The sequence below is a fragment of the Elephantulus edwardii genome, unplaced genomic scaffold (genome assembly GCF_000299155.1).
Source record: "Elephantulus edwardii isolate Elephantulus edwardi_28Jun2011 unplaced genomic scaffold, EleEdw1.0 scaffold00315, whole genome shotgun sequence".
Classification (NCBI taxonomy): Eukaryota; Metazoa; Chordata; class Mammalia; order Macroscelidea; family Macroscelididae; genus Elephantulus; species Elephantulus edwardii.
The window spans coordinates 166,255-180,071 of record NW_006400065.1 but is presented as its reverse complement, the minus strand read 5'-3'; the positions used below and the strand labels follow the sequence as shown (position 1 = coordinate 180,071).

Sequence of the window (13,817 nt, the reverse complement as noted above, 5' to 3'; positions counted from 1 at the left end):
ACTCACAGCTGACCCTCCAGCAGGAGAAGGAGGTGGGGAGAGAGCTCATCTTTTTCCCACAGAGCAGCTGGCGGATTTGAACCAGTTGCCTTTGGGTCGGCAGCTCAACTCCTTACTAGGCTACTAGAGCTCCCTTGTGCATGCTTTGTATTCATCAGCCAGCAAAGGAAATTCTTTCTCAAAGAGTTAGCATCAAGTCAGGAGCTGTGGTGGTATAGTCCACACAGGGTTGCACTGCTAACCAAAGAGGTGGCGAATGGCTGACTTTTAGGAAGTAAATGACCAGGCCTTTCCTCTTCAGTGTCTCTGGGGTTGGGGGTGGGGTGTTTCACTTGCATTTTTAACCTTTTGCTTAAAGGCAGTAATCACATGAACAGTGCAGTCCATACCTTTTCTTTCAATCCTAGGATCCTCAAAACACAGAATTCCATGCACACCCATGTTTATTGCAGCTTTGTTCACAATAGCAAAGAGTTGGAAACAACCTAAGCGCCCACCAACAAACGAATGGATAGAGAAGCTCTGGTATATTCACACAATGGAATACTATGCTGCATTGAAAAACAAGAACTCATGAAATGTTATGCAAAATGGGTGACCCTGGAGGACATTATGCTGAATGAAATATCTCAGTCACAAAAGGATAAATATTGCATAGTGCCACTGTTATAAAGAGAACTGACATTGAGATTGGGGAGAGACTGAGGAAAAATGGGATAAATAATGTATACTGCATTCAAACAGATGGGGGAGAGAACTGTTTAAAAGGGATATATGATTAGGTATTATTGTCATGACAGGAGTCCAGAATGAAGGCTACATAGTGGAGTGGAGTGGACTCAGGGGGAGGGATTGTATAACAGTGAAAGAATTTTTCTTTTACTTTTCAAAAAGAAGAGCAAACTTGGGGGCAGCGGTGGGCCGGAATAAAAGTGCAACAACGAATGAATGGAAATCCAAAGTCTTTGTAAACTTTCATTAAAATTAATAATTTAAAAATTTTTTTTAAAGTACAAAATTCCTTAACAATACATGTGTAGGGAAGCTTAGAGTCACTAAGGAATCCAGCTGGGAGCTCTTGAAAGATGTCCAAAGCCAAGTCACTCCAGACACAATGACACAGTGTTAAAAATATTCCCACTCTCAGCCAAACACAGTCACACAGGGTCTTGTGATCACTAGTCTGTGTGCTGCGAATTAACCTCATCCAACGAGAGGGCAGTGAGCACAGGGGGTTTGATGATACAATTTTTGCCTGTGACCTGTTGTCAAGAACAACAGTGAAAAGCAAGGATGTCTGTTTGAAGACTAAGGTGTGTCTGACCCAAGCCATAATACTTTCCAATTGCTTCATATGTGTGTGAAAGTCGGGCATGAATGAGCAAGGAAGACTCAAGAATTTGGATTGTGGTGTTTGTGAAGAGTGTTGAAAACACAGACTGCGAAAAGATCAAGCAAATCCTTGAGTGCGACCAGGGTGTTCCTTGGAGGCCAGGATGGTAGAACTTCATCTCACGTCCATGGGACACGTTGTCAGGACAGTGGGTCTTTGGGAAAAAAAGACATTGTGCTGGGAAAAGCTGAAGGTCGGCAAAGGAGAAGATGACTCTCAACGAGATGGACTGACACAGTGACTAAGGGCTTGAGCATGGTAGGAGATTGGGAGGTTGGCACAGGACAGGGGAGAGCTCAGATCTGATGTTCATCGGGTCGTTGTGAGTCAGAGTAAATTAAAAAACACCAAAGCAGGAGACCTGGGTTTCATCTTCAGCACCTGTAGGGTAGCCAGCACTCCTTGGTCAGTGAAGGTTTGTATGCTGTTGTGATGCTGAACATGCTTCCGCGGTGTCCAGTCTAGGACTAAGACTAGGAAGAAAGGTCTGGCCACCTACTTCTAAGAACCAAGCAATGGTTCTCAGAAAACCTTATGGATCCCCACAACGCACTCTACAACCAACCTCGGTCCTGGTGAAGGACGGGGCAGTGTTTCGTCCTGTGGGGCAGGGGGTTACTACAAACTGGGGGCCCGACTTGATGGCTGACTTTCATAAAACGCACAACTTCCTGCTGTCAAGTCAGAACCAACTCACAGCTAACCCTCAGGCGGTTTCTGAAAGCTGTCAAGTTCACAGGAGGGGACTGCTCATAAGCCTCCTTTAGGGTCCATCCAAACCACTTAAAAAGGCTAACTCCGCATGGACTACGGCAGAGCTCTTAGGTCACACTGGTGACAGGGAGGTGGTCCAGCCCCAGAAACCTGGTGGAGGGTTATCATGCAAGTGGTGTCAGAGGTGAGGGTGGTCTCTTCCTCTGCTGCAGCCGGAGCCTCAGAGATCCTCGCACACCAGCTGGATCGGGGTGCAGGTGTGCGTACCCTCCAACCCTGCTCCCCACAAACCTCCTCTCAAGGAAGTCCAGCTGGGTAAGTGATGTGGTACAAAAATAGTTTATTACAAAAGAGATCCAACTACGACTGCCTAATAATTTACATCATAATCAGTGCCCGGCTGACAGCCCACCTCTCCTCTCCTGGTCCACTGAGAGGAGGGGCTGTCCCTGGTTCCACCAGCTCTGGGACAGAACAAGGAAGTGGATGTTCAGGTCTGGTGCCTGGTGCCTGAGAAGAAGAGGAGGTTCTGGGTGGGAGGATGAGATGTGGGATATCTGATCTGAGAAGAGGGGGCTTATGGGTAGGTGCATGTGCTCTGTGCAAATCCTGGTCCCAAAGGTTGGGGGGGGGGGCAGGGTGAGATCTTCACAGTTTCCAGGAGGGCTGACCCCACAGGGAAGGGAGGTCCCTCCTCACAAGTCCAAGATCTGCCCCCCCCCCATATCTCTCAGCTGCCTCCCGGAGCTGAGGAGGGGGGCACAGGCCGACCAGGGGCTCGGAGGACCCCAGCAAAGGGCAGGAAGGCAGGTGGAGATGCAGAAGGAAGGAAGAAGTTGGGAGGAACCAAGGCGAATCCAGCAGGGTCCTTGGGGGGAGACTGGGAAGGTGAAGAGGATGGTGATGCAGAAAGAAGGCCTGTGGGGAGAAAAGAAGAGTGAGGGTGGTGAGAGGTCAGATCCCAACAGGAAGGGGCTGGGGGGCTGGGCTCCTGAGTCTGAGGGAGGAGGGAGCTGGGCTCCTGAGTCTGAGGGAGGAGGGGGTTGGGGGCTGGGCTCCTGGGTCTGAGGGAGGAGGGGGTTGGGGGCCTGGGCTCCTGGGTCTGAGGAAGGAGGGGGTTGGGGGCCTGGGCTCCTCAGTCTGAGGAGGGTGGGGTCCGGACCCATGGTGAGGGAGGAATGACTCCTGTGGGGGTCTACGGGTTGGGAGTGGGTCTCACCATTGGAGCTGAGGCGGCTGCTGCTCTCAGGGGAGTCGGTGGCACTCCGATCAAGGAAGGTCTCTGTCTGGGATGGTGGGGCTGGCCTCGTGGCCTTCCCCCTTAGAATGTCAATGACCTGAGGGAAGATGGGGGAGTCAGCAGGGGGACCTCTTTGTTTACAGGGCTTGTCAGCAGCTTCACTGAGGGTCTGTCTTGCTTAGTGTGACTTGAGAGAGTCACTTCCTTACTTTGTGCCTCAGTCTCTCATTTCTAAGCCTCACGCTCTGGGGCTCAGGGAAAGTGTGTGCCCCTAAACTCATGCTAGCTCACTGCTGTTAAGCGGGACCCCGTATGTGAGGAGCAGAACTGCTCCACAGGGTTTTCAAGGATGTGACATTACACAAGCAGATCGCCAGGCCTGTCTTCCGAGGCACCCTTGGCTGGGTTCAACGCAACGACAGTCTTTCAGCTGCACTAGGGGTTGTGTAAAGGCTTACCCCACTCGACCACTTATGCCCACCTGTTTACTTGCCCTTTCGCACAATTTCACACATCCTGCACATATGTGATTGCTTCACTCCCCTCCCGCAGACATCCATGCTAGCGTGTACACATGCACGCACAATGTCAGCCCAGTGCACACTTACCCGGCGGCTGCGTGCCACCATGAGCGGGGTGTCATTGTGACAGTTCTTGAGGCCGCTGTCTGCGCCGCTGCGGACCAGCGTGCGCACGAGAGGGAGGAGCCCGCGGCCCGACGCCGAGTGCAGTGCCGAGCTGCCCGAGTACATCTGCGCGTTCACATTGGCTCCATGCTGCAGGGCGGAAGGGGCGGGTCAGAAAGGGCTGGCCAGCGGGCGCCAGCAGGTGCAGGCCAGAAGGGGCGTGATCTTGCAGAGGAGGCAGGGCCAGGGTGGAGGCGTGACCAAGCGAGGTGGGTGTGGCCGCAGAAAGGCGTGCTCTGACTACGGAATAGGTAGGCGTGGAAGACAAGGGGGTGTGACCAGGACTGGGGCAGGGCCACTGGAGGTGGGTTTGGGTCATAGAAGGGTGGCCTGGCGGCTAGAGCCCAGAGCAGGCCAGAGTGGATTGGACAGGTGGTGAGGAATCAATCTGAGCTGAGGCAGGCAGACCTGGCCGATGCAGTCAGAGACAGAAAAAAATCCAGGCAGGGCCAGATTGCTGTTGGAAGGCGGGAGATCGGTGCGGGGACAAGGCTAAATCTTGCAGAGGGTGGGTGATAAGCCAAGGAGGGGGCTGAGCCCACCTGGAGAAGCAGCTGCACCATGCTCAGACTGTTGTTTTCCACGGCGTGGATAAGCGGAGATCGGCCGCTTTTAATGTCCTGTGGCGAAAAGGAAGGGTCTTTGAGAGTCTACAATTTCTAACAGCTGGCAACCCGCCTCCTACCTGCCTTGTCCACCCTGGGTCACGCTAGAGCCTTCAAGCCCCGCCCCCTTGGACGCGTCCTCCGCGAGACAACCCCACCCTTCGCCCCGCCCGATCCGCGCATGCTCACCATCGCGTCGATGTCAGCGCCTCGCTCCAATAGCAGCAGCACCGCCTCATGGCACTCGGTGTTCACAGCCACGTGCAGTGCGGTGAGTCCTGCAGGCCGGGGAGGTGCGGTCAAAGCCAGACTGAGGACCTTGCAGCCCCAGAGGGCCTCCAGGTCCCAACCGTGGCCCCCTAACCTCCGCACCCCATTCTCACCATCGTAATTGCGGGCCTCCAGGTCCACCGTGCCGGGAGCCGCGCTGTCCAGCAGGGACCGCAGGCAAGTCGCACAGCGGTGTTCACACGCCAGGTGGATCGCCGTCTGACCGTGGCGGTCCAGTGCCATGGGACTGGCGCCAGCCGTCACCAGTAGCCGAACCACAGATGGCAGTGTGGTGATCACTGCCAAGTGCAGGGGGGTCTAGAAGAAAGCGGTTGTCAGGGACCTGGGCTCGTCCTGCCTCCCTCCCCCTGAATTTCAAGGTCTCATTCATATCCCGCTTCCCAGTCCAGGGCACCTCCTCTGACCCTGTAACCCAGGAATCCCAGCCCCCTTGCCTCCTCCCTTAGACAAGTGCCCGCCACCCTTAGAACCAGACATATGCGCGCCTTGAACCACGTCATGACTCAGGGGTCCAGGCCCTGGCTCCTAGGCTCACCTGCCTCAGGTTATTGTAGATATCCAGCTCCCGGCCCCCATGCTGGAAAAGACTGACCAGGCGGTGAATGACCGGCAGGTTACCCTGGACCACAGCAATATGGAGGGGCCTGGAGAGGGTAGAATCACAGCCAGCCATGAGGTACTGATTGACTGGTCGACCTCTTCAATCACTGTGAGGTACCCTTGACTAAACTCCACTCACAGCAACTCTTACAAAGAACAGAACGAAATTCTGCCCAGTCCTATGTCATCCTCACAATCTCGGCTGTGCTCGAGTCTACTGCTGCACTTGTTGAGGGTCTCCCCCTTTCTTTTTTGCTGACCCTCTGGCCCAGTGATAAGGATCCTCAATGCCCACTTGAAGGCATATGGTCAAATCCACCAGCTACTCTTCCAGAGAAAAGTGGGCAACCCCCTCCTGTGTTAACTTATATTTACTGCCTATAACAACATGCTGGAACATCAGCTTTGGATTGGTTCTGACTCAGTGGTATGTAACAAAAACAACTACTTTCCCAAGCAAGAGGTCCTTCTCCAGGGACTGCCCCCATCACCCCATAACATGCGCAAGAGAGTATGAGATCCAGTCTTGCCACTGTCGTCTAAGGAGTGTTTAGGCTGCACTTCTCCAAGACAGAGCTGTGTCAACGTCAAGAGAGATGTGCTGGGTGTTTTGGAAGGATCTCCAGAATCCAGCCACTTCCCTGGATGCCCCCCACCCTGGCTGGGCAGCTAAAGGCTCCCTCCTGGACTATCTCCTCCCCTCTTCAGCGGCTTCCCTGCTCCCACACCTGCCCAATCTGTTCCCTCTAGATGGGCCCTTTTAGAACCTAAATCAAGTCATGTCAGAACTGCCATCTCTGGCTGGCAATACCCAAGGTCATCTTGTCTCTCGTCTCCATGGTCCTCCAACGTCATCTCCTTTGTTCCCACACTCTCTGTTGGCCACAATAGCTTCTTGGTGGTCCTTAAATATACCAGGCCTGCATGCATGACTTTGCACTGGCTGTTTGCTCTGCCTAGAACAGCCTTTCCTCACATAGACCTGCAGGGCATGTTCTCAGGAGCACCTTGGATGGTGTAAACCATTTGGACCCCAAGCGAACCTAAAATAGTTCGAACTCACCCAGTTGGGCTATGGAAGAAAGGCCTGGCAATCTGCTTCTTTCAAGATTAACCCGAATCAAGCCCACTGCCATGCAGTTGACTCACAGGAACATTGTAGGACAGAACAGAACTCTCTCATAGCTTCCAAGGCTGCAAATCTTTATGCGAACAGATGACTTCAGCTGGCTTCCTTGAGGTGGTGGGTAGGCTCAAACCACCAACCTTTTGGATAGCAGCCACATGTTTTTAATCACAGCACCACCAGGGCTCCTGTAAAGTGAGCAGCCCAGGAAGATCTAAGGGACAGCTCTTCTGTGACACACAGGGTTGCCAGGAGTTGGAATCAGAATGGACTGTAGCAAATGGATTTCATTTTGCTTTCTTTTCTTGGCTCAGGTCTCTCTTAAAAAGGGCATAAGAGTGGCTGGCTTCCCCTCCCCTTCTCCTGGCTTGCTCTTCCTCCATGCTCTCACCTGGCATTGTCTCATTCACTTGTTTCCTGTCTGAGGTCCCCCCTCGCCACCCCCTCCACGTCAGCGCCACGAGGGCACAGGCGTGTTTCGCTTTGGCTCATTGTCCTGTGCCTGGCACAGTGTACACACCCCCTCAGAACATGAGCCGGCTGAGTGATTCTATTTCAACCGTCACCTTGGCCATCCTCAGAGCTGCTGACCACTTTCCAGCCTGCCTCTGTGAAATGGGTGTGACTGTGCCTGATGCCCTCACGGTTCTCTCTCAAGACGTTAAGTCCAGCCTCCACCTGAGCGAGAGATACTAAGTCTGCACGGCGACAGAGAGCTTCTCCTTAAGAGGAGGTGAGGACAAGCTGAGATGGGCCATGGCTGTGAACACTGAGCTGTGCAGCCCAGACGCACCTTCAGGACTTGTTCTAGAAAGGTAGACACCTGCGCTCTCTCTCTCTCTGGGACCACCCTCCTCTGGAGGAAGCTGTGTGTCCAAGGTTGGAGGGGTGCTGGCCAACCATCACTCACTGACATCCAGTGGCTGGTCAATATGGATATATAAGGCAGGCCTGGCCTCTGGGACCCCAAATCTGAAGGCCATTCTTGTGTCAAAGTTCTGCTGTAGGTCAGCTGAGGTCACACACACGGCAGCCCAGACTCTCTTTCTATGCATCATCTCCCATGGGTGCTGATCCGGAGCATGTTCCCCAGAGAGTCTTCCTGCCCACCTCGCAGGCACCCCCAGCCGCCAACAGTGATCCAGCGCCGAGGGCAGTGAGGGATGATGGTGTGTGTTGGTGAACGTGTGCGCGCGCACGTGTGCAGGCACACACAGGCACAGGGCAGGAGGATGTCAGAGCCGAATGTGATGTGGGATGATGGGTGATGTTGATTGCTGGGCATGTGTATACCTGTGTGTGTAGGCACACACATCTCTGGGGCTTGGGACACCTCAAAGCCAAATGCAATGTCTGACTGCAGCTACTGGGACCAACAGCCTTTTTTTTTTTCCTTTAAAGTTCAGAAAGTTACCAGATCAACTACTTTCTCAGTTCTCACAAGGGTCGAAAGTGCCCCCAGAATCGACATTTTAAACCAGTTCCCTAAGTTATTCTGAGGGGAGGGGAGACATCTGGCAGCCCAGAGGACTTCTGGGAGCAGTGGGCTGCAAACCAGGGGGTGGGGGTGCTGAATCACGTGGTCTTCTGGAAACTCCACTTTCTCTATAGTAAAGCAGAGCCCCTCACTAATTCTCATTCATTGCATGGAGACCCTCAGTGGGTTTTCAAGGTTGTAAATCATATGGGAGGAGATTGCGCATTATTCTTCTGCAGAATGGTTGATGAATTCGAACCAGAGGTGTGTAGCCCTTGGCTTGGTGGTACAATGAATGCCCTGTGGACTAGGCCACCAGATCTCCTTATGTAGCCTCTCAGTGGTGCAAATGGTACACGCTCACCTGCTAAACTCACAGGTTGACAGTTCAAACCCTACCCAGCTGTACTGTGGAAGAAAGGCCAGGAGATAAACTTCCTTTTCATTCTGTAACACATAGAGAGTCAGAAATCTACTGCCAATTCAGTCAGTCCCATTCGGACTCGCCATGGCTTTCCAAGGTTGTAAATCTTAACAGGTGCTGACAGCCTCATCAGTCTCCTACAGGGTGCGTTGGATTTGAACTGCTGACCTTTTTCTGTAAACAGCATCAACATTACCACTAGGCCACTTGGAAAGACTGTGGCAGGTGAAGCACTGAACCTGGATTCGAGTCGCTGAATACCAAATTTGAATAGGAAATTGGGAGGGGGGGGTATGTGCGTGTGTTTGTGTGTGTAAAGGCCCCGGGATCTGGGAGGGGCCGGGTGGGGTCCCTGGGCTGCCAGCCCGGGTCCTTTGCAGCGCGGGTGGGGTTAAGCGAGGGCAGTGGGAGCGAATGATTTCAGAGAAACAGTCCAGGGCCGAGTTCCCATAAACGCGCGGGCCCGCAGGGGGTGGGGCGGGGCTGGAGGAAGTGGGGACGGGAGGGGCGGACCAGCCCTCGGACTTCCAGTAACAGGTCTGCTGGGCGGGGCTCCGCTTCCTGCTCCCGGGGGAGGGAAACCCGAGATCAGTCCTGACACCCCAACTTCCATCCCCAGATGGGGCCAAGGAGGCGAATGAGTCCAGACCTAGGAGACAGGGCCGCTTGAGCGGACTGCACTCCTATTCCCCATCCTTGGACCATTCTGGAACCCCACTGTCCCAGGCTTCAGTCTCCAGCAGGCTTTAGATCCCCCCAGATCCTTGCATCCCCACAAATCTCTTGACCAAAGAATACAACACACCGACACTTCTTGCGGGAATTCAGACTCCAGTCACCCTGAACTCTAGGTCCCTAAACTGTCCTAGACTTGACAAGGACACAGCACCCCAGTCGTTGCTCCTTTGGGGTGCACAGACCTCCAGGCCTCTCACAGAGCCGCTTACACAGGAATGTGACTTGGGCATAGGGTGCTACCCTTCAAAGGTCTGGCTGGTCTTTGTATCATTTTGCAATTTTGCACTGGGGGACCTTTCCCCAAACCCCACCCAAGTATCGAATTCTTTGCTCCCTTGGGGTTCAAGTAATATAGCACCCCCAATTGCTGCTACTCTCTCTTGGAAATCTGCTCCTCCTCAAGTCCCTGACCTCTGCGGGGATAGGGGGACGTTTCAAATGAAAACCCACAAGTCCAGCCTCCCAGCCCTCTGCTTCTCTGGGGCGCAGTCTCAAAGACAAAGTCCCAGCCTTCTCTTCCTCCGCCATCCCCCCAGGCGTGAAGTGGGGCCCGAGGCGCAGACTGGGGCTGGGCTGGCTGCCCATTCCGGTAAAGTCCTGGCCCCAGCGGAAGGGGTTAAGGTTAGAGGGAGCGCCAGAGGGGGGAGGCTGCGAGTGAGTGACGTGGGAGAGGCCGAGCAGCTGGGCTGCGGTCGAGTTCTGCGGGAAGGGATTTCCCCCAAAAGGCAGCTGAGGCAGAAGTGTTTGCATGGGGTGGCGGGGGGGAGCGTAGTGGGAGGGAGGCTGGGGCTGGAGATGGGGCTGAAGGCTGTTTTCACAGGCCACAAACTAGTTCCCCCTGGGGCCAGATACAAATTAAACCCATTTCATAGATGACCCCCAGAGGTACTGTGAGGATGGGAGGGAACTAGGTTTTTGTTGGAGTTCTAGGGACCTGCTGGCACTTTCTCCTGCTGGGGTTCTCTTTGAGCCCACTTATTGAGCACTCACTGTGTGCTCTGTTCTATGCACCATCTGTTTACACCACTGTATAGCATCCTCCCCATGCAGGAGCGCTGTTCCTTCCAGCCTGGGAGCTGAATTCACCCAGGGGCTCATTGGTGAAATCCTGAGCGTCCCTAACTGGCATTCTCACGCCTCCAAACCAATTCTCAGATAAGCACTTTTCTAGAAATAATCCCATTTCTTCCTCACAGAGACCCTCACCTTAGGGCTCTCTCTCTCTCACAGAGGGAGAAACTGAGGCATTGAGCAGGGGGGAAAGTGGGCAACTGAGAGTCAAACCTAGGTCAACTGAATCACAATTATTATTATTACTTTTGACATCTAGAAAGTTCTTCAACCAGCAGGTGATAAACCCCAAGGCTGTGAAATCAATGTGGGGAGAGGGAGAATTTTTTTTTTTTTTTATTAATTCAGGGCCTTGTGGCCCTCACAAAGAGAATGAACTATCCTAGAAGAGAAATTATCAAAGTGGATCCTGGTAACTCACTCATAACTGTCGAATTGGAACGACTCATAGCTGACCCGCCAGCGGGTTTTTGGAGGCTGTAAATCGTCTGGGAGGAGATGATTTAGTGGTCTCTTGAGGATTTGAACTGCTTGCCTTTGGGTTGGCAAGGCAATGCCTTACCCACTAGGCCAATTAAGAGGAATGCTCTTCAGTGCGATTTTATTTCCAAAGGTATGTGTGGTCTGTGTATGTGCACACTAGATTGGATATAAAGTACTATCTGTTGTCTGGTATTGTGGAGTTGGAACCGATGTGGAGTTGGCTTTAAGAGGCAGCCTGCCCATCTTTGTCCTGCATAAAGTACTATTATTACTGTTGTTGTGTACCATCGAGTCTGAAATGACCCTGAGCTGACCCTCTGGTGGATTTTCAGAAGCAGTAATTAATTGCCTGGGAGGAGACTACTCATCCTTCTCCTGTAGAGCATCTGGCAGATTCGAACCACATGCCTTTGGGATTGAAGTGCAGATTCTTACCAGTAGGCCGACTAATAATAAACCCTGGGTATGTAAAACACATATTTACATATTTACTCAATGGCACATAACAACAACAACAACAACAACAACAACATGTAAAACCCTGAGTAGCACAGTTAAGTGCTGGACTACTAGCCAAAATGTTGCTGGTTTGAACCCACCCAGATGCACCTCGGAAGAGAGGTCTGGTGACCCGTTTCCAAAAGGATACACACAGCCTTGAAAGCCCTATGGATCAGTTCTACCCTGCACATGCTGGGTTTACCATGAGTCAGAACTGACAGCAACTAACAAGAACAGTGAGCACTAAACAATATAGCAGGCCTTGGGCATATACCATTCACACAATCAATTAACGAAATGCATTTCCCAATGAGCTGTGATAGAAACTGCTTTAAAAGAATAGTCCTAGAAAGGGTGCGCTCAGGGCACCCATTCTGCAGAAGTGGAAACTGAGGCTTGGTAAGGGGCAAGGTCTTGCTCAAAGCCAGCCACCCAGCAGCCAGGAGTGGAGACAGGATTCTGACTTGGCTCCTGGTAACAAAAGAGCCCAAGCTGAGTGTCCCCGTATCTTGGTGAGGCAAGTGTTCTTGCTACCCTCTATTAGGATGGGATGGTCACTCTAATAGTATGGGACTGTCACTCACGTGTCTCCGTCTTCATCTGCATGGATGGCCAGGGCGATGTCAGCCGACAGGGAGTGTTCCACAGAACACATGAAGGGGTACAGGGGGGCAGACAGGCTTAGCAGAGGGAAGGGGGACCCCATGGTTGGGTTGGGGTACAGGGGTAGAAAGGGTCCTGTAAGTGGGGAACACAGAATGTCATGGGTGAGGCCAGACTCCAAGACCCTTAACCCACCAGCACCTCCTGCAGTGCTGTGTTCTTTGTCCCCATTTTCTCCTGTTGGGTTCTCAAGACTCAGGACAAAGACAAGACAACCCCCTTTCCCCATCCCTCCTCTGCACTCCCACAAACTCCCGATCCTATTCGTTGTCACTTAACCCATCTGCTAGACAAAGATTCACCTAAACAGGTGGACAAGAGACCCAGTCATCACCTAGCAGACCTATCCCAAGGCTGTGTGCTGAGTGAATTTGTGGTGCAGGAAGACAATGACTGGAGAGCCAGGCTAAGGGTGTAAGGTAAGTACACAGAGGGTTTGGGGCATGGGGAGGGTCCATAAGTAAGAGGGGGTGGCGTTAGTATCCTGTCCAGACCCAATGATTTGAAGCAACCATAAAAACAAACAAAAAAACCAAACCCACTGCCTTCAAGTTAATTTTGACTCATCCATGGCAGCAAGCCAATCCACATCTACCCATTGCACAGATGGGGAAAACTGAGGCCCAAGCATGGGAAAGAGCAGGATGGGCAGCAGTGGCCGACTTCTTGATGCACAGCCTGAGCCTCCTCTATCCCTTGCATTTTGAAGGTGCAACAAAGATTGGGGTACAGATGGGCTCTCTGGGGGCTCACTTGGGGATGGTGAGGTGGGCCCAATAAAGAATGCTCTTCCTTGAAACCAGGATGAAGAAATTGTTGTGTGACCTTCATCAGTGGCTATTCCTTTAATTTTGGGGCCCTCTTTTCTTGGTCCCTCAAGTTTCCAAGCCCCTTATATATCTAATGCCAGGTCAAGAACCTGAGGTCTTTTGCCTGGCCACCCCCAAATCCCTTAACCTGGACCTAAGTGTCAGGATTTCAGAATCCCTCCATTCCTAGAACCTCCCAGCCCCAGGCCTTGTCTTTGTGAGCATGCAAAACTGGGTGGCTAGGACCCCGGTTCTGGTTCTCTGTCCCTCGGACTATTTGAGACCCCCAGTGCCAGTGTCTCCAGAACTCCAGTCTGTTTCCATGACTGCCTGTGACTCCCACATAGTGGGGTACCCAGAACCTCAAGCTCTGCTCTCCTGGCTCCTCACACTCCCATGACCTCAGCTGTCTCAGCACCCCAGTCTCTGTCTCTTGATTTCTTTTCACCTATCTGGCTGGGGACCCTAGTTTCTTAGGTCCAGGTCATAACTCCCTAGAAACTCTAGATCATCAGTGCCTAGAACCCTAAACTCTTCCCTCTGGCTCCCCAAGACTCCCATATGAGCCCCCATAGATGTCTCCACAAATTGTCCTTGGCTCCCTACACTTGACCCTCGGGACACTGAGCTCTGTGCCCCAGGCTTTCATGCCCCTAGCTCCCTGGCACTTCCATATCTGTCCCAGAGTCCTTGGGTTTTGTCCTCCAGCTCTGCCCCTGGCTCTCGGGGACCCACCGCTCTGCACAGCTCTCACCGGCCCTGATTCTTGGGGTTCACTCACCCTGGTAGTAAAGCGCTTCTGGCCGGGGCAAGCCGTGGGGGGGCCCGGGGACGCCGGGTGCCTCAGGGCCCCCGCAGAGCGACTCCGGGGGGACTCCGGGGCCCGCGGCTGCTTGTCGGGCGGCGGGCTCCAAGGAGGGCGCGCGCAGAGGGCGCTTGCGGAGCGGTAGCGCGGCGCCCGGGGGTCCTGCGGCCTTGGGCCGGGTGCGCAGGTCC

The 13,817-nt window shown here is 53.2% G+C and overlaps 1 protein-coding gene across 1 annotated transcript in view; it reads right to left on the bottom strand.

Annotated features, from left to right (window-relative positions):
* Positions 1-2,837: 2,837 nt before the first annotated feature.
* Positions 2,838-13,817, bottom strand: part of BCL3 (B-cell CLL/lymphoma 3) — an 11,608-nt gene continuing 628 nt past the window's right edge. The window contains exons 2-10 of the mRNA XM_006901258.1: positions 13,603-13,816; positions 11,934-12,087; positions 5,465-5,573; positions 5,022-5,226; positions 4,828-4,916; positions 4,576-4,653; positions 3,956-4,123; positions 3,327-3,444; positions 2,838-3,025 (exon numbers count right to left, since the gene is read on the bottom strand). Coding sequence (XP_006901320.1) covers positions 2,838-3,025; positions 3,327-3,444; positions 3,956-4,123; positions 4,576-4,653; positions 4,828-4,916; positions 5,022-5,226; positions 5,465-5,573; positions 11,934-12,087; positions 13,603-13,816 — 1,323 coding nt within the window. The remainder of the gene's footprint in view (positions 3,026-3,326; positions 3,445-3,955; positions 4,124-4,575; positions 4,654-4,827; positions 4,917-5,021; positions 5,227-5,464; positions 5,574-11,933; positions 12,088-13,602; position 13,817) is intronic.